Genomic DNA, 19304 nt, shown 5'->3' with positions numbered 1-19304 from the left:
ATTACGACGCGGTCGAAGAATAAACCAACTTCAAACTCATTTTCGCATTTAAAACGGAAGTATTCAGATAGAGATATTTTTTGCTTATTTTGCTTTTAAATACTTATACAACTCTTTGCGAGCCCAGATCTGCTCCAGTAAATTTCTATATCATTTGCGTTATTTTTTTTGTTTTCAAAGCAAATACATACTACTCATTCTACATACTACTCATTCAATCGCTTTGTAATCTTGCAGCTAGGAAAGAATGACACCTATTTAGATAAACTTGGGAAGTAAAACATCATAATATAAATAATAACTACATCATCCAAATCGGTTAGTGCAGTTTTAGAGAAAACGTACTTCAATACAAGTTCGAATGTGACATCAGTCGGTAATTTTTGTGCATATTGAGAGTTCATGTTTCATTTACATTTTTAACCCCCGACCCAAAAAGAGGGGTGTTATAAGTTTGACGTGTGTATCTGTGTGTCTGTGTATCTGTGTATCTGTCTGTGGCATCGTAGCGCCTAAACGAATGAACCGATTTTAATTTACTTTTTTTTTGTTTGAAAGGTGGCTTGATCGAGAGTGTTCTTAGCTATAATCCAAAAAAATCGGTAAAGCCGTTTGAAAGTTATCAGCTCTTTTCTAGTTACTGTAACCTTCACTTGTCGGGGGTGTTATAAATTTTTAATTTACACTTGTATTGATTGAAAACCAGATAATTAAAAAAACAATAACTAATGGGTAAAAATGTACGATGTGTATCTGCATTGAAATTTTCCTATAAATACCAACCCAACTCAAAACGGTTCTCTAAATTAAACTAAAATGGCAGGTGTCAATGAACTGGTATCCCTTTTATAATGCTCGCTGTGGAAAAGGACAGCAAGAGAATTAGCATACCTACCTTCATAATATTCACATGCTTTTTACTTAATTCTGATTTCTGTGGCTCCGTTGGTAAGCGTCGACCCTTAAATGGCGCTATAAATAGCAGTAATGAGTTAACCATGCGGCGACGCTCAAGCCCAAGGTCAACGCCGATGATGCTATGTTGTTAACCATTTTCCTTACCAAAAACTTGAACGATTAAATAAACTGTACAGTGTACATCCTACTAATAATATAAACACGAAAGTTTGTATATGGTTATATGGATTTTTGTTACTCTTTCACACAAAAACCATAAGACGGATTTGGCTGAAATTGGGAATGGCAATAGATTATACCCTGGATTAACACTAGGCTACTTTTTATCCCGGAAAAATCAATGAGTTCTTACGGGATTTTTCAAGAAACCTATATCCGCGCGAACGAAGTCGCGGGCATCAGTTAATAAGTAAAATATATCCAAAGTATATTAATGAATTCCTGCCATATTAGGTACATCAGAGAGTAAACATCTTTGAGAAGAGCACATAAAATGAGGTCCGCAACTCCATCCGCGTACATTTTAATACTCCGCATAGGTTTTCGAAATTCCCGTGGGAACTTTCCGATTTTTCGGGAACAAAAGTAGCCATGTCCTTCCTCGTAATATACTTAATCTATCTTTATACCAAATTTCGTGAACATCGGTTAAATGGACGGGACGTGAATAGCTCGCTGACAGAAAGACAAACGGACAGACTTTCGCATTTACAATATTAAGTATAGAAGTAGAAAACAGACAGACAGACTTTCGCATTTACAATATTAAGTAGAGAAGTATGAATATCGCAGGATAATCGCTTTAAAAAGTAGTCCTCAGTTTTAATTTTGATTCTGATTGATATATTGATGAATTATTTTGTCTTGCTTATTTATATAGTCAATGCAAATTACAATCATGATATAGTTTTAATTTTCAAGATTAAATTCCCAAATATACCTGTACAATTCTGCAAATGTGAGCGTTATCAAAACCTTATCAGGCATCGCATTCTCTGATAACATTGTAAACACTTGATACGAAATGCCGATTTGATCCCCACACTATTTAAATATTTTTAAAGTGCTTAAGTGCATGAATTTCTAAGAGTGCTTAAACAGAAGTTAATATTCTATGTTTTTTTTGAAAAATCACGATGATTTTCTTGAAGTGTCGTCAATAGTTTTATTGTGAAAGTCGCTAAAAGTAATTGATGTTGATCTTAGATGAATTAAATTCTTCCAAGATAGGTAGTGACAGAGTGAACTGTGGTGCTGACTTTAATAGAATTTAACTAAACAAAACCCGCTATACGTTTTGGTATGTGGAACTTTTGATACTGAACGTTTTAGGACATTATGGCATTGGACGTAACATGACACTGGGCACTTTAGCATAGGTACTAAGCATTCTAGGAGACTAGACATTGTCGACTGAAACCATATTTTTTGCCATTTGATCAATTTCTAATAATTTTGTGATCTACATCTTATTTGATTTTCACATATCTTATGCGTTAAGTGGTGATCACAATGGTGATCATTCGATTGTTCACAAAACTGGAAAGAATTAGTCATGATTGAATACTGAAAAAACTCTACTTTATCACTGGCTTGCCTATATCAAAAAGTGTGTCTTGTTTGATTTGAATCAAAGGCTAACAATTAAGCCTCAATAGCTCAAGCCAAAACTAGTGGTTTGGTTGTGACGTTAATGCTGGTTTACTTGCACCAGAATCAGCAGCCACTCCTGGACGTGGTTCGGGAGAGGGCGAGGGTGCTCTGCAGCGGCGCCGATGCGGCGAGTGGCGAGCGCGTCGAGCACAGGACGAGGGACCTGGTCGCTGACTGGAATGTAGCTTTGGAAGGTGAGATCATGTCCAAGGAGCTAAGGCGCCGTCCTATTGTCATACCAAAAAAAAAATACCATCTGACCTATATAATATCTTCCAGAAAAGTGACCGATCTCTATCAACAATTTCTGTCAACAAATTGGCTAATTCCATTTAGGTTCTGCAATCCATCAATAAGTTGAAGGTTACACCAAACATTGGCCCATTAACCAAAGTTGAACTTCTCCAGGTCTAGCAGAGCGCGCAGTAGAGGCGGACAGCCAGCTCCAACGTTGGAACCAACTGTTGGACACACAGAGAAGCCTTGGCTCAGCGGTCACAGCTATTGGCGACCGCTTGCGTCAACTGGACACCAATCCGTCAACGCGAAGACGTGCGTTGGACACAAGGCATGCCCTACAGGTACACATGATTTCGTTTTACGAACTTATAAAAAGGTTCTGAGATCTCAAATTTTAGTTAATGTAAATAATTATCACTATTTCATCAATTATTATCTTACAGTCTAAAAGTGTGCATGGTACTCGTACATATACGAGTTCTATGCACACTTATTGAAATTGAATGGGTTTGATTTTGCTTATGTTTTGATTTCTATCATACACCGCTTTCAATTTTATTACTTAAATTTTTTTACATATTCATAAAACAATAATAAATGATGTTTATTCTTATTTTGTTTGTATGGAGTAGTTTATTAAGGTTCATTTTTGTGTGTAAAAAATTTTTAGATCGTGTTCTGAAAGGAAAACCTTAAAATAAAGATTTAAAAAAATGCTTTTTTAAGTAGGTACCATAGGCTAAGAAAACTTCTCAGAGTATGTAGGGGAAGTACATTCTAAAATATTTTCAATTGTGCAGGAACTGCAGAGTGAAGTGTCAGGCCTGGAAGAGACGAAAGACGATCTGCTGGAGCACGCGGACTTCGTCGTATCTCTGCTCAAGCCTAACTCCAAGGAGGCCGCTGCTGATACTGAGAAGAACGTCAAGGAATTAGTAGAGGCTTATGAGAAGTGAGTATTTGTGGTGTGGCATGCATAGGTGTAGTGTTTGTCTATGGTTTTAGTTTGCTCTGAGATGCGGAGGGCAAGATTTTAGACTGGCTTAGAAATCTTTTTCTGATCGCCGGTCTCCCTTTACGATAGAAGTAAATAGTCGTTGTTGTAATCTTTTATATTCATCATCAGTTTAATTGAGTGTTTCATGATTTAGGAAAAATCTTTTATCTAAATTGGTTCGGTCTGATTTTTAAGGTTCCTTACCTCAAAAGGAAAAACGGAACCCTTTTAGGATCACTTTGTTGTCTGTCTGTCTGTCTGTCTGTCCGTCCGTCCGTTTATTCTCTAGGGTAGGGTATGTAATATCCTTACTCTGTGATAGTGTGTTAATTTAGTATTAATATGGTTCCCTATGTTTTATCCAAGTTAGCTCATTCACGTATTTTACCACAACTATTTTAGGAGCTTTAGTTAGTTTGTTAGTATTGTACATTCTGCTTCATAGGGTGTAACAGGATTAAAGACATTTTGGTCTACGACAAGGTAAGGTAAGTTACAAGTTGGTAGGAGCTCAAGAAACAGAAATATTATGGTAAGCTATAGAAATTAATACATAAAGTTTGCTGTTACTAGCGTGTAAAAAAACGACTTAGTTTAAGAACTGAGCTTCTGGCAAATAGGATTTTTGAAGCTGCGAAAACGCGATTTTTTCTTTTTCCGTGAATATAGCGTACAAGTAGGTATGCATTGCCAATATCCGGTTGAGCGAACTACGTCGTATGCTGAAAATTGTTTTTTCGAGTGTAGCGATGTGACGATTAAATTGCTGTAGTTAGGTAAATCTAGCACCGGATGCATGGATTGCTTAAAATCAACACCACTTTTAAAAACTTCGGCTTTAATCGGGATTCTATAAGCAATAAGGCCGCCTTTGCACACAATTGTTTTTTTTTCTGTTTTCTTCTTACTGTGTTGTTATCCTTTACATGTGTTTTTGTGTGCAATAAAGTGATTCTATCTATCTATCTATCTATTAGGTAGATATACTTTTTATAGGCCCACAGCTGGGCATAGGTCTTTTGGAGCAATACCATCCTCACTTATATCTCTATGCGTCCACTGCTTGAGATTGACCTTTGGAGTCATACCCTTTTCACAATTCATAACAGACAGCTGAAAAAATTCTACGCACCAAAATATTCATGTAGAGTAGGAACGTTCTTTCTTCAGTGAAAATCAATATTGTCTTTCTGTATACTTACCTACCTATTCATCTTTATCTCGACGCTAAACAAAGTGAATCGATGACTACACGAATCGATTGTTGGCAAGTTTTTACGAGAACTGAACGAGGTCCTCCATTGTTAAGTATACAAGTAAAGAGTACTTCTTGAAGTTACATACTGTACAGCTAACACTGCGAAAATATTCTTAAGGCGCTTATTACTCGGTGAATATTTTCATTAGTGTTAAGGCAACATTGATGGTATTGATAGTATCCAACCATTGAAATAAATGAATAGTTATTCCTTTAAACCCTCCACCTATCATAGCCCCACCAACCTCTCGGTTATATTATGGACCGAATCAAAGTCAAAGTCAAAGTCAAGCGGGAGGTACCCCCGGTACTTGCTCTTAGCCTGGTCACCGGGGTGCTTTGTTGACTTCTTACAAGTAATTTATCTTTGTCCTTGTCTCTATGTGTCTTTCTCTGCTTTCTGTGGCAAAAACGTAGATCCCCGCGTGCCTCGCGGTCAGATCCTTTCTCGATCTCAAGCAGCCATTGGTTCGTGATCACGGCGCCAAGCTGTTTCGCCTCTTGTGCCATTGATGCGATCCAGTAGAGCTTCCCGAAAGCTTCCCGCCGAGGGGCCTGAAAAGTTGCAAAAAGAAGCTGTTAAAATTAGTACAGAACTGGGCAACAAGTTGTGAGCAAAAACGTGTTCATCACCATCTCAATACATCGCCGCGCCGGTCAACTACTGAGCACGGGTCTCCTCTCAGGCTCTCAGTAGTGGTCTGAGTAGGGTTTAGGCCTTAGTCTATCACGCTAGCAAAGTGTGGACTCTCCACACACGCAAGTTTTCTCACGATATTTTTCTTCACCGTTAATGTATATAAGTGATCTTAATTAACGCACACATCTAGTGCGTAGTACATTTTTTAAATTTATTATAGGCACACGCTTGAGCATAATCACACGTGATGGAAAGTGATCATGTGACCTGAGATGAGAGTAGGGGTAGGTAATAGACTTAATTTTTATTTTATTTTAAATAACTGAAAAATCCAATGTAATAAAAATGAAAATAATGATCTACATATTTTATTTTTAATTGAGATTTAAAATCGAGACTTATTGCAATATTTTAACACGTTCACAAAAAATGTGAATCATTTTGCGAAGGTGTAAAAATGAATGTTAGGTAAATCCGGAAGCCATTTTTTTTAAATCTTGGCAAAGACACCTCGTTAGTCTTCATTTCTTGCATAATAACACCAAATAACTCTTCACAATTCTTATTACGATGGTATAGAATTCAAAATATTAGGATAAAATTAATTTTGTAAGAATGGCGACTGAAATTCTGGTAGCTAAGGTAAACCGTTATTGATGGATGTTGGCGGTGTCTTCAGGTTTTTGCCGTTTTTTTATACCCTTACGCTCTGCTGCTTCCATACCTATCTTGAAATGTTTACGTTTTGTAAAAAATTCGTTTGATTTTCTTTTATAAGTGGTCACCACTTACTTATATTTGGGTTTCGAAATACTCTTTCCTGTGCGAATTCGTTCAGCAACTTTGAGGACAAGAAACGCTTATTAAAATTCTATAGGTGCAGGGCAGCTTGACCAGTTTATTGCCCATTCAATACATTTCCTTTGAGACGCCTTCGAAATTGAACCTTATGCCGACGAAATAGGGGTTCTGTAGGCAAATACAAAAAGCAGGGTCCAGGTTGCACGCTGAATTAAATTTGTACACATTTAGGGTTGTCAAAATGAAGTATTTTTTTATTCCAATAGACCTTTTATCTATGTGTCGTATTTCTTAATACTTACCAAGGATATTTCCCTTTCCATACATATACCACATAATCGTAGAAGTTTTCTTGATATAAGTAATAAAGCGAAATTCAACCAAATCCGGCTAGTGGTTTTTGCGTGAAAGAGTACACACATACACACAAATTTTCGCCTTTATAATATTAGTCACTAGTGTGAAGTGTAATAATGGGGGCCAGCCTGCTCGTTTGCCCGCTACTTCATAAAAAAAAATTAAGTTGTCAACCCTGCAGAAAAGAAACATCATTGGTTTGAACTCTATGCCCCTTTAAACAAAGTTCTTTATTGCTTGATTGGCTTAACCGTTTTGCTAAATTGGTAATGTATCATGTATGAGACATACACGGAGCGGTCAAGGGCGACTGTCTGTAAAATGTATGTATGGATATATTATAATTGCCGATAACTGTATTTTCAGATAAAATAAAGTAAGTAAGCACACTTTACTGTATTTGGGGGATAATTTGATATGAAAACAATTTTCATATTTCCAGTTATAGGGCGTTTAAGTAAATGAAATGATAAAGATACGTATAAGTACCTACCTAACCATCCGTCGCTCGTAGCGTTGTGAAAGATACGGTAAAAATATTATGGTAAGTAACTAGATAGGCTAGGTACCTTTTTCCTTAACAAGGTTAAGTGAATACGATCAATTATTATGTATCTAATTTCATTTACTTATACCTCTTTGTTAAAATTGTCACTGAACAAAAAAAACTAAATAAGTAGGTACATTTCCACAATCAGCTGTTTGCGGGGTTCTTGGCGTATTAAACAAGATTTTTTGACCTCATATCTCCCACAATACCTTTTTCTCTAATTCATTTATCATCTCATTATTACCATATTTTAAAAAAATGTTTAAAAAATAAAATAACAGAAATAACAGAAACAATATAACATAAACAACAAAAAATAAAATAACAGAAACAAAAGAAAAAAAAATAACAGAAACAACAGAAAACTAAAGTAACGGAAGAAAAAACTGGGTTTTAGGGTTCCGTACCTCAAAAGGAAAAAAGTGATCCTATAAGGAACCCTTATAGGATCACTTTGAAAAAATACGTGTACGGAACCCTCAGTGCGCGAGTCTGACTCGCACTTGGCTTGTTTTTTTTTATTATTTGTTGTTATAGCAGCAATAACACACGACTCTCTACCTATAATAATATGGTTCATGAGATACGGCCTGCTTACAGGCAGATGGACGAACAGCGTAGGCTTGCCGTTGCCACCCGTCGGGTACGGACTACGGAACCCTTGCAAAAAACACGATCGCAAGTGGCCAATGTGCGCTTACCTTAAGAATAATATTGCGGTGATGCGTGTAACATTAAACGGCGCTTGTGACCTGATCTAGATGCGAGGTATTATATTATTTTATTTGCTCAAGTTATTTTAACCTCGAAACGTTATATGAAAACCACTGAAAATCTTTATATTCAAGTATTTTCGTATTTATAAGTAGGTATGGAGGTAGACATCTACTAGATACTCAAAGTGGTTGGACCACGGATTCGTTATGTTTAATTTTTCTAGTTGGATCAGTGATTTCTACAACACGCATGTTAAAGTGATCCAATTTTCAGGAGACATTAAAAAAATTATTTGTGTGAAATTAAATTACTTGCGGCTTGTTTACTTGTTATAAATAACCTGACTGACTGACAGGAACTTAGGTAGGTACAGCTTAACCGTTGGGTCTAGACTCTAGAGACTTGAAATTTTGCATGTAGTTCTTTCTATAACATGAACCCTCATCAAAGAATGAAATTCGGAACCGAGCGATGCGTGGGTTGGATAGCTATTTTATCAACAAAGAAGAAAGAATGATAAGTAGGTAGGTCCGTTACTGTTACCACACTGTTACCATCTCGATGGGAACAAAATAGGGCTATTATGAGAGTTTAGCAAAGTTTTGCTAACTATAATTCTGCTGTAGTTACTATAATAAATTAGAGTTCACCACGCAACCGCTTAGTGTTGTTTAATTTGTGACACTTAAATTAACGACAGTTTGGAGAACTTAATGTAATCTTAGGTGCCACGCCACCATCACAGCCACTGTGCCTGGGCGTCGCACTTAAAGGGGCCTCGCGCTAAGAAAATTAAAATTCAAGCTATACTTTTAATCGAAGCAGGCTTAGCTGCAAAAAATTATTACAAATCATTAATAATAATACAAAGCTAAGTAAAGTAAGTAAAGACTTCAGTAAAGCAAGAAGCCAAAGAACATTACTTTTGTAAAAAATTAAATCACGTAATAACAAAATAAAACCTATTTTTTCAAATCTAAGTTAGTAGGTATAATATATGCTTTTGGATATCCTCCCACCGCGCATTTCTACTTTTTCACTATCATGAGCTACCTGTGTTGTGTCAAAGCATTTTTGGTAGGATAGATCTTGGGAACGAAAGAAAAGGGGCCTCGCTGATGCGACTTCACCCACGTCTATATTAGTCCACGCTCTATAGTCCCTTCTCTACGCTTTATATTATAGGTACCTATAACCACAATCACACTATCACATCACACTAATATTATAAAGGCGAAAGTTTGTATGTGTGTGTGTGTGTGTGTATGTTTGTTACTCCTTCACGCTAAAACTACTGGACGGATTGGGCTGAAATTTAGAATGGAGATAGATTATACTCTGGATTAGCACATAGACTACTTTTTATCCCGGAAAATCAAAGAGTTCCCACGGGATTTTTAAAAAACTACATCCACGTGAACGAAGTCGCGGGCATCAGCTAGTATGTTATAAAAAAATAGGTATAAAGTCTTTATAGAAGGTCGCTATTAGGTAGATACCTACTTACGTTATAAAGAAGATTAAAAAAGAAAAATAAATTGATGGTATGAATCGACTCAGCGTGTAAATCCAGAAATCCTTGACACACTCTCTAGAATTAACTTATTGTAGCCAAGCGCAAATATTTTTTGTTCTAAAATATAGTCTTATCTTACTTCTTAGTTTGTAGATTGGTAGGTATATTTTAGCAAAGCGCATATCAACGCGCTGTAAGAAGCCAGCTCATAATCAGTAGGTATCTAGCCGTAGGTAGGTACCGATCAAACACACAGACAGGCAGTTTCTTGTTTCGTATATTAGCATCGAGTAAGGTATGATAAAGCTGAGGTGTGGAAGACCCATAACATTAATTAATCAATAATTAAATAATTATTATTATTGGAATGTTTTCGTGATAAGGTGGAGACAAGACATCTTTATTCGATTTCCCATGTTTAGACATGCTTACGCCAGATTGAGGGCTGTAACAACTTACAGCCTCTACCGGGTGAGGCTCTGTTGCGGTTATACGAGAAAGCTTTGATATAATAACTTAAAATTTAAAAACCCCCGACACAAAAATCTCTATAAGAAAACTCGAAAAGAGCTGACAACTTTCAAACAGCTGAACCGATTTTCTTCGACTATAGCTCTCACTCTCGATCAAGCCACCTTTCAAACAAAAAAAAAACTAAATTAAAATCAGTCCAATCGTTTAGGAGCTACGATGCCACAGACAGATACACAGATACACACGTCAAACTTATAACACCCCTCTTTTTGGGTCGGGGGTTAAAAATAATTCAATCAATAGACTGTAAAGCCACGGAGTGACATATTCCCTTTGATTAGATAATATATTCCAGAAGGACAAAACTCCACAAGTAAAGTTCAAACCAAACGAAGGGTTGTTTTAGCGTGTAAATAATTACCACATGTAGTTATTGCAACACTATTGCAAGCTGCACATGTCATATTTTTAACCAGCTGACTCATGCATTAGTGGGTGTCGTCTCATATCTCCCCAATCAATAAAATGTACCTACTTAGTTTAGAACTCGGAAAAGTACCTACCTATTTCATATTTTAATTTGTAACAGCTGAAATTGTTGGCTGGCTTATAAAAAAGTTATTTTTTAGGCCCCGTACCGGATAGGTGCCAACTGCCAACGGGACCCTTTTACTAAGCCTTCGCTATCCGTTTGTCTGTCAGTGGGCTGTATCTAGTGAACATAGGTCTAAAGTTGAAATTTTGGTTGAGCGTGTATTTTTTACAATTACAACAAATAATAAAAATTCAAAATGGCTGCCATGAAAATTTAAAAAATTAAAATGTTGTTTCTTGTACAGAACCCTTCGTGAGCGAGTCCGACACGCGCTTGCCCGATTTTTTTTTTTCATTTTCTCAGTTACTTTGAAATCATTGAAACAGGGAATAAAAAGTCGTTGAAATGACGTCACGAAGGCAATGACAATATTTAAATCATTAGGTCATCGGGCCGCGATGATTCCGGCCTCCGATGATGTCAGCAACCGTCTTCAACTTTATAATATTAGCTCACGGCTCTTAGGCGCAGCTTAGCAATCGTACGGTACAGATACAAATATAATCGTAGTTTTAGGCATAGCAACAGGGCTGGTCTTGCAAGGAAGCCGGCATGGCAACTCACACCTGCAAATAAATAAATGAATTTTATTTCAGGCAATAAAATTACAATCCCTATCAATAACAATTTGTCTGGTGGGAGGCTTCGGCCGTGGCTAGTTACCACCCTACCGGCCAAGTCGTGCCGCCAATCGATTAAGCATTCCGGTACGATGCCGTGTAGAAACCAAAGGAGTATGGGTTTAATAAAAACTGCCTCCCTTCCAGGTTAACCCGCTTCCTTCTTACACTGAATCATCACTTACCACCAGGTGAGATTGCAGGCAAGGGCTAACTTGTATCTGAATAAAAAAATTGTGACAAAAAGCACACAATATGAAGCAGATACAGTAAATAAAATTTTCGAAACAAAAATAAAAGTTAGAAATAAGCTAAAGATTAAAAATAAAAAATATAAAAATACATGTAAATTCATTATGAGTCAGGCTGGGATATATTCAGACTGAAGTTTCAGTTAAAACGAGATAGAATTATGCCAGCGATATAACGCTGTCTCGTTTTAATTTTGTCTGAGCACTACTCTCGAAATCATAGGTACACAAAGCAAAACAAATCGGTAAGCAGGCAACACAACGAAGCATTATGTGTGTGCATAACTCGTTTACTTATTATTTTACACCTATCTCTCTTTAATGAATTGTCGGTCTCTTTTCACCATACCTACTTGCAATAATTACAAATTACATATTTCGCTGATTTCCCCACAGCAGGCACTAGGTAGTATTGCCGCTTACCCACGCTGATAGAATCCGATCGTCGAAGCACAATTATGTCAGAGTAAAATGGCCTTAAACCACCTTGAGATAACGTCTAAAATTCACGACTTTAATTAGCAGTTTTCACTTGCAGTGCTGGCTGTAGATATGTGGACGAATTTAAGCTTTAAAACAAGACAGTTAAGGTCTATTCATCACTGAAATGTTTCGAACCCACAAAACGATAAATTATGCGGTGTAGGTATACCTATAGATTACAGAATGGCAATATCAAGTTGATGTCCCATTTTTTAAATCTACCCTACCTATTTTATAAATTATTGTCAAATAGAACTTGAGCACGCGGATTAATAGATCCTAGTATAGTGAATTCATTTATGGTGTATTGTGTTATTTTTCACACTGAATAACTACTGAACTTCTCACCACCATGGAACATTTATTTATCTTTGTTTAAAAAGCAGAGATTGTTATTTGAGCGGAATATTTCGATAACCGAAATCGATGATATCGGTAAGTAAACAAATATAACCTACTCGTATTGAAATTATGTTTATGGTTTTACTTATGTGCATTTAGTATTTTCTAAATGTTAGCGTAATGTTTTTAGTCCATTTAATACTTTTAATCAGACGCATTATAATATAACAATGTAACCAATATACTAAATACTAGTTGATGCCCGCGACTTCATTCCCGTGTATATAGGTTATTAAAAATCCCGTGGAACTCATTAATTTTCCGGGATAAAAAGTAACCTATGTATTAATCCAGGATATAATCATTTACAGATGAATACCGTGCGCTTGTGGGTCTGTCACTACGGAGAAACGGGGCATGTAGACAATTGTTGACCTGGGCCCAAACCATCAGCTTATAAGATGGAGTCACATCACCACCAAGAAATCGTTGCAATGCATAGCGTGGATTCCTTTTTAAAAATTTGGTTGACAGCGACCAAGCACAATGTAGTTCTACAAACTGTGCGGAAGCATTTGCGTGCGGCCGGAATACATTACGAAGAAAATATTACGAATGGTTTGCACCAGGACCATAGACTTTCATTTTGCAATGAAATATATAAACTTTGACTGATGTAATTACGTTGTTATTTTTAATAATGAAAAATCTTTTGAGTCGGACAAGGATGGACGTAAAATACTATAATAATAGAACAACAGGTAAACGATATATTATACTTTGAATAAAGTGGTAACTTCAACCTGGGAGTCTCTGTGGGGCAGCATAGACTTGCTGGAATATGGTTACTAACATGACGAGTCGATTACAAAAAGTAATAGCTTACGAGGGTGGCCTACCTTTATACATTATTAAATAAAGTATAGGTAATTAATTTAATTCTATTTGTGAGTGATGTTATTGTTATTGCAGTTAGAAGTTATAATTGATTTTGATTTCTAACTAAGTAATTAACATGTTGATTCATCTCACAAACCTAAAAGTAACCCAAAACGTAAATAAAACATTACGTTCATACTTGACCGACTTTTAGCATACTTCACATCGATATTGGTTTTAAATTACTATAGGAGTAATAGGAGTAGATAAAGTATGTCAATTTTTTTTCCTCTTTTGTATACTTTCTGTAAACTTGATGTGTTAATTTTTTGACAAGCGTCTTATTTATTTCTTGCTTATTATAATAATTTATGAACTGCACAAAAGACAAATAAATAACTTCTAAAATAGAAAAGTGTTATTATTTTTGTTTTTTCTTGCTTATAATTATATTGTTTGAAAGTATGATAATTTTGACTGTATAAAGAAGACAAAATAAATAATTGCAAAAATAAAAAAGCAATCCCCCACTAGGATTAGAACTCACGCCATATTTAAGAACTTCAACACTATTACCACTCGGCCATCAGAACTATGTTGACGAATGTGAAATTTGCAACCCTATACGACTGGTAAGGTTATCTAGAAGTGTGAGTGAGTGTAGTAAGTGTGAGTGTATCTATTATCGGATAGCATCGGGTCGTATCTTTGTGTGTTATACATACGCGCGCATTAGTATGCTCTGCCAAGCGAATTATTTTTCCGAGTGTACCTACTCTGGTTAAATAGGTACATACCTACTTATCGGAAACATAGATACGTCAATGTAGTAGGTACTAGGGTATAATAAAACTACTTATACCGATTATTGATTTAAAGATACATTAGTTGCGCCGCTCTGATCACATTAGTACAGCAACGTTTACTTTCTCCTTTCTCCTCGATTTCTCAAGGGCAGGTCCAAACAAGCCTATTGTCTATGTCTAGACTCTAGTTGATCTCAGTAGTTACTAAGCTTTCACATTATAGCTATGACATTTCTTAATGATATAAAAACTAGGTATCTCTTACTTACAAATAAACCTAGACTTTTCTTTCAGATATAAGTACGGACTCTTATCTTTGTTGAAAATCATCACACTTCACACTAATATTATAAAGGAGAAAGTTTGTATGTGTGTGTGTGTGTGTGTGTGTGTATGTTTGTTACTCCTTCACGCAAAAACTACTGGACGGATTGGGCTGAAATTTAGAATGGAGATAGATTATACCCTGGATTAGCACATAGGCTACTTTTTATCCCGGAAAATCAAAGAGTTCCCACGGGAATTTTAAAAAACCTACATCCACGCGAACGAAGTCGCGGGCATCAGCTAGTTTTAAAATACTTATAACAGGATCTCATATTTTAATTGAGGTATTGTTCCATTTTATTCATATATCCACAATAAACAATTAGGTAAAGCAAATATTTTTATTTTATTATCTTAACCTAACTAACATTACCCGCGACTTCGTCCACGTGGTTATAGGTTTTTAATCCCGCGAGAACTTTTTGATTTCCTGAGGTATTAGGTCAGACAAACATCCAAACTTTCACATTAATTATAATATTATTAGGATTGTTTTTTTTTTGAATTTTCTAAAATGTTTTCCTCCTATGTGGAAACCAAAACAGGTGGAAACCGAAACCCCTATGTGGTGACCAAATCGGTCAGTCATTGTCGTGTAAAGATGTAATAAACATCCGAACTATTACTATTAGGATTGATTTTTTATTTTATTTTTTGTACATCTTTTCTCACCCTATGTGGAACCTATCCTACAAAACTCGTCAGTTTCTCTAAAAACGTTGAAAACTCCAATGTTGAAAATATTCGAAATAGCCACTCTGTTGTTCAGGCGAATCTCCTTGGTTGTTCTACAGCTGCTGTCAACCATGAAAATGTAACGTCATCAGAAGCTATATATCGTTTCGAGGAGGCACCGGATTTATTCCTGGGCCACATTTTTGTACACTCGTTCATATTTATTATTGATGAAAAAATTCTATCTTGCTATTTCTGTAGATTTTGCAATAGGCTCTTTGTAACAAATAGAATTGGCCTATATAAACATGACACAAACTTAAAATTAAAAAACCGGCCAAGTGCGAGTCGGACTTGCACACGATGGGTTCCGTACAAGATATACCTACGTACGTCTAACACTTAAATTATGTAGTAAATGTGATAAGTATAGTAAATATTTTTTTTTGTGAACACCCTTTCATTTTTCTTGTGATGCAACCAAAAATTCACGGTTTTGGATTTTTTGTGCTATAAGACTTATCTATACCTGCCAAACATGATTCTAGATCAACGGGAACTTAGAATAAACACAACTGGAAGTAGGTACCCTATAGGTTTTCCTGACAGACACGGCAGACGGACAGACAGACTGACAGACTACAAACACTATTAAAATATTTAACGAGTATCTACTATGGTTTAGGGACAGTTAATCACAGTTTCTCACCCCTTGTTTTAGAAAACGAAAGTTTTATTTAAGTCGGTACTTTTGTAGATCCGATTCAATATGTGGACCTAACCTTACGCAATCTGTTCGTCCTTTTACCACTGAACTATTAATACAAACTGCATGTCACCTATTCACTAATAGATGTAAATTCCATAGAACCCGCTGACAGCCCTTTGAACCATGACTAATATGAATTTCTGATAAGTGGGGAAGAATTTGTTAGGGGTGCATACATTATTATACCTATTACCGAACCTTACCGTGATCAATTAGAAATTTTAAAATACGTAAACAATGATGACGTCATTTTTACAATCTAAAAATTGGACAACGTGAATATTTTACTAACCGTGGCGTGGTAGAGTAATGGTTAAGACGTCCACCTTCTATTTAGACGGTCAAATCCAGGTTCTAATTTTTTGGAAAACGTGAGAAAATCTACATGCCAGAGAGTTCTCTATAATGTTTTCAAAGATGTGCTCAGTAGTTGACCGGCAATAGATTGATTATGATGAATCAATTTAATGATGTTGAATGTCTGTTTTCTTCACGGTAAATCAAAGGAACATCATTGTTAACACATAGCTACATGCTGAAAAAACCTTACACTTTCATGTAAGCACATTATACAGTACAATAGCTATTAATAGAATCTATCAGACATCTGTTCAGCGGAACACAAACGCAATAAGCGAGAAGACGAAAGGGTCATTTTGGAACTTCCCACTCTACAATAGGGGTTAGTTTGAATCGATACCGCTCCAGACGTGGCTCGGGGGACGTGTCTGTAATCGTTACGTATTCCGACGGTGGACGAGGTTCCGCCGCGCCGCGCACGCGCACTGCGCAGCCAGTGGGTCAGGGCCCGCAGTGTGAACTGGAGATTTATACAAGAACATTCGCCACCACACTACGGGGTTTCAAGACTTCAAAGTTTGAGCGATGCACGGAGCGGCGCATCGACACCCCTTCCGCGATGTCAAACGCGCTCGTCTCGTCATCCCAATTGTAATCCACGGTATCCAAAGGAATACTACTTGGTAACCGTGTAGTGTCGCATGCGGACGTGTGCCACCCATGTGACTGTGCAGTGCGCATACTTCCCGGTGAGTCATCCGTGCTCGCGACTTAGTGCCGTAGAATCGTGGGGTTTTCGGAATTCGGGCGCTCGGCGACGCTTGGCAGGCGCTCTATTAATGTTTACTTCGCCCACTCGCCGCCGGCCGGCTCGGGGCCAGGCTCCCTCGGCGCATGTCAGCCGTTGCGCAATAAGTCGAGAGGCTCTCGCCGCATCGCTTGTCAAGTTAGGCGCAAGGTCGCCGTGTCACGTCACCACAATTCGCGCACCCGGGCCGACTCTAAACGTAAACACGAGTGCACTGAAACTTCGCTGATGTCATAGCAAACACAATCGCATGGAACGAAATTAGACGCGATGAGATCGGACGGATCTCGACCGTCGGCGGTTCATTGAGCGACGGGCGGGCGAAGCGAGCGGAGCCGCCGCCACGAACGACGAGGTAACCGCTGCGCCATCGGCCACGCGACCTTGCGGCGTCACCGCCGAATTATTTTCGTCGCGTTTTGGCAGCTCTCCGAGCCAGAAGCTCCGCCGATGCGATTCCTTCTAAACGTGCATTAAAAACTCGTTTCTTTCACAGATTGCGACAGACGCTCGCGGCGAGACTAGCGGAGATAGACGAAATAGTTTCGGAGTTCGATCGCGTGTCGGAGAAGATCGAAGAGCTCCGGCAGCAGATCGAAGTGTACATCGCCAAGGTCGGGACCTTCTACGTGTTCGGGGAGAACGACGAAGAAGGCGTACGCCGGCTGGCCGAGCAGGTGTCGGATCTCGCGCAGCGAACGAAGACCTTCGCCGAGGAGAGTCGGCGGCGCTACGGCGGCTCGGCGCCCGCGGACGTGGCGCAGGAGCTGTCGGCGCTAGAGCTCTCGGCGGAGGCGCTGGCCGCGGCCATGGAGGAGAAGGAGCGGGAGTGGAAGCGCGCGCGCACCGCCCGCGGCGACTACGCGGCGGACGTGGAGAGCGTGCAGGCGTGGGTGCGCGCCGCGGAGCACACGGCGCGCGACCGCACGCTACCGCCGGAGCCCTACCGCGAGCGGCTCGTGGCCACGCGCGCCGAGATCCCCGGCGTGGCCGACCGCGTGGAGCGCCTCACGCGCAACGCACGCGCCATCGTGGAAGGCAGCCGGGACTCCGGCGAGCGGCAGCTCATCCAGTCCACGGTGTCGGCGCTGACGGAGCAGTTCTCGGCGGTGTGCAGCGAGCTGGAGGCGCGCCAGGCGGCCGTGGAGGACGCGTGCGACGCCGTGGCGCGGTTCTCATCGCTGCTGGAAAAAGTACTGCTGTGGGTGGAGACACAACGCGCCTTCCTCGCGCGGCCGCTGCCCCTCGCCGACCTGCAGGAGGCGCAACAGAAACAGACTGAATACGGGGTACCGCCTCGATCTTACGTCGATGTTTAATTTTATTTTGGATTAACAATTGTTATACTCTTTGTCTTGTTTCAGAATGCTCTCAAGAGTTGTAAGCAGCAAGCTAAAAATTTAGCAGACATGGCCAAGGAGCTGGAAGCGATAGAGCGCGTCACGAGTCCCGGGGACCTTCCTTCGAGACTCGAGGCCGCCGAGAATGCCACCGTCGACGTCGAGAAACGTTTGGCGAAAACGGTCCGAATTTTAATATTTTTATAGGACAGTCATTAATATTTGTACTTACTCGAATTAAATAAATATTAATAATATATTTTATTTAGAACGGCTTACTACAAGAATTGGCAGAGGAATGGGAGCGATGCGAGAAGAAGTTGAAGGACGTCGGCCACTGGCTCGAGGCCACGGCGCGGACGCTGGAGGCGCCCCAGAACGCGAAGAAGCCGCTGAGGGACAGACTGGCGCTGAGAGAGAAATTGATCAACGATATTTCCACGCAGAAAACGAAGATTTCGTACGCGGTCGAGAAGCTCAACGTGAGTCAAGATGTGTTTTGATTCATCGTCGACTTCGACTATGATGTTGACCATGCAGTTTAGCGTAGGTTTGTGGATCGTCCAGAAAGCTAGTGGAAGGAGCGCACCTGACCCGCTGTTCCCCCGCAGGTACACTTCGGGCCCGACGGCGTGGCGGCGCAGTCGCGCTCGCCCGAGGGCGTGCAGGCGGCAGCGCGCGCGCTACACGCGGCGCTGGACGCGCTAGCGGCGCAGACGGGCGCGCAGGCCACGCAGCTGGCGGCCGCGCTGGCGCAGGTGGAGGCGTACTGCGCGGACGTGGCGCGGCTGCGCGCGCAGCTGCTGCAGGCCGAGCAGCAGCTGCGCCGCGCCGCTCAGCCCAACTACAGCCCGCGCGACCCAGAGCGCGCCGCGCAGCACCAGCAGGTAAGCTGCCCCCCAACCCCGCCCCCACCACACATGCGCGCACTCGGTAGCCTAGCGTTCTAGTTTTGTTTATCGGCCCGGAGGCTCGCAGCGCCCGGCGC

The 19304-nt window shown here is 39.6% G+C and overlaps 1 protein-coding gene across 9 annotated transcripts in view; it reads left to right on the top strand.

Annotated features, from left to right (window-relative positions):
* Positions 1 to 19304, top strand: part of LOC123869376 (nesprin-1) — a 186773-nt gene that overhangs the window by 106307 nt on the left and 61162 nt on the right. For all 9 annotated transcript variants that reach the window (XM_045912259.1, XM_045912265.1, XM_045912261.1 and 6 more), the window contains 7 exons: positions 2633 to 2765; positions 2980 to 3152; positions 3612 to 3763; positions 17473 to 18265; positions 18341 to 18499; positions 18586 to 18798; positions 18928 to 19203. In XM_045912259.1, coding sequence (XP_045768215.1) covers positions 2633 to 2765; positions 2980 to 3152; positions 3612 to 3763; positions 17473 to 18265; positions 18341 to 18499; positions 18586 to 18798; positions 18928 to 19203 — 1899 coding nt within the window. The remainder of the gene's footprint in view (positions 1 to 2632; positions 2766 to 2979; positions 3153 to 3611; positions 3764 to 17472; positions 18266 to 18340; positions 18500 to 18585; positions 18799 to 18927; positions 19204 to 19304) is intronic.

The sequence above is a fragment of the Maniola jurtina genome, chromosome 11, assembly GCF_905333055.1.
Source record: "Maniola jurtina chromosome 11, ilManJurt1.1, whole genome shotgun sequence".
In the NCBI taxonomy this organism is placed as follows: Eukaryota; Metazoa; Arthropoda; class Insecta; order Lepidoptera; family Nymphalidae; genus Maniola; species Maniola jurtina.
Note: the sequence above shows the minus strand (reverse complement) of the source record. Positions and strands in the feature narration are given on the sequence as shown.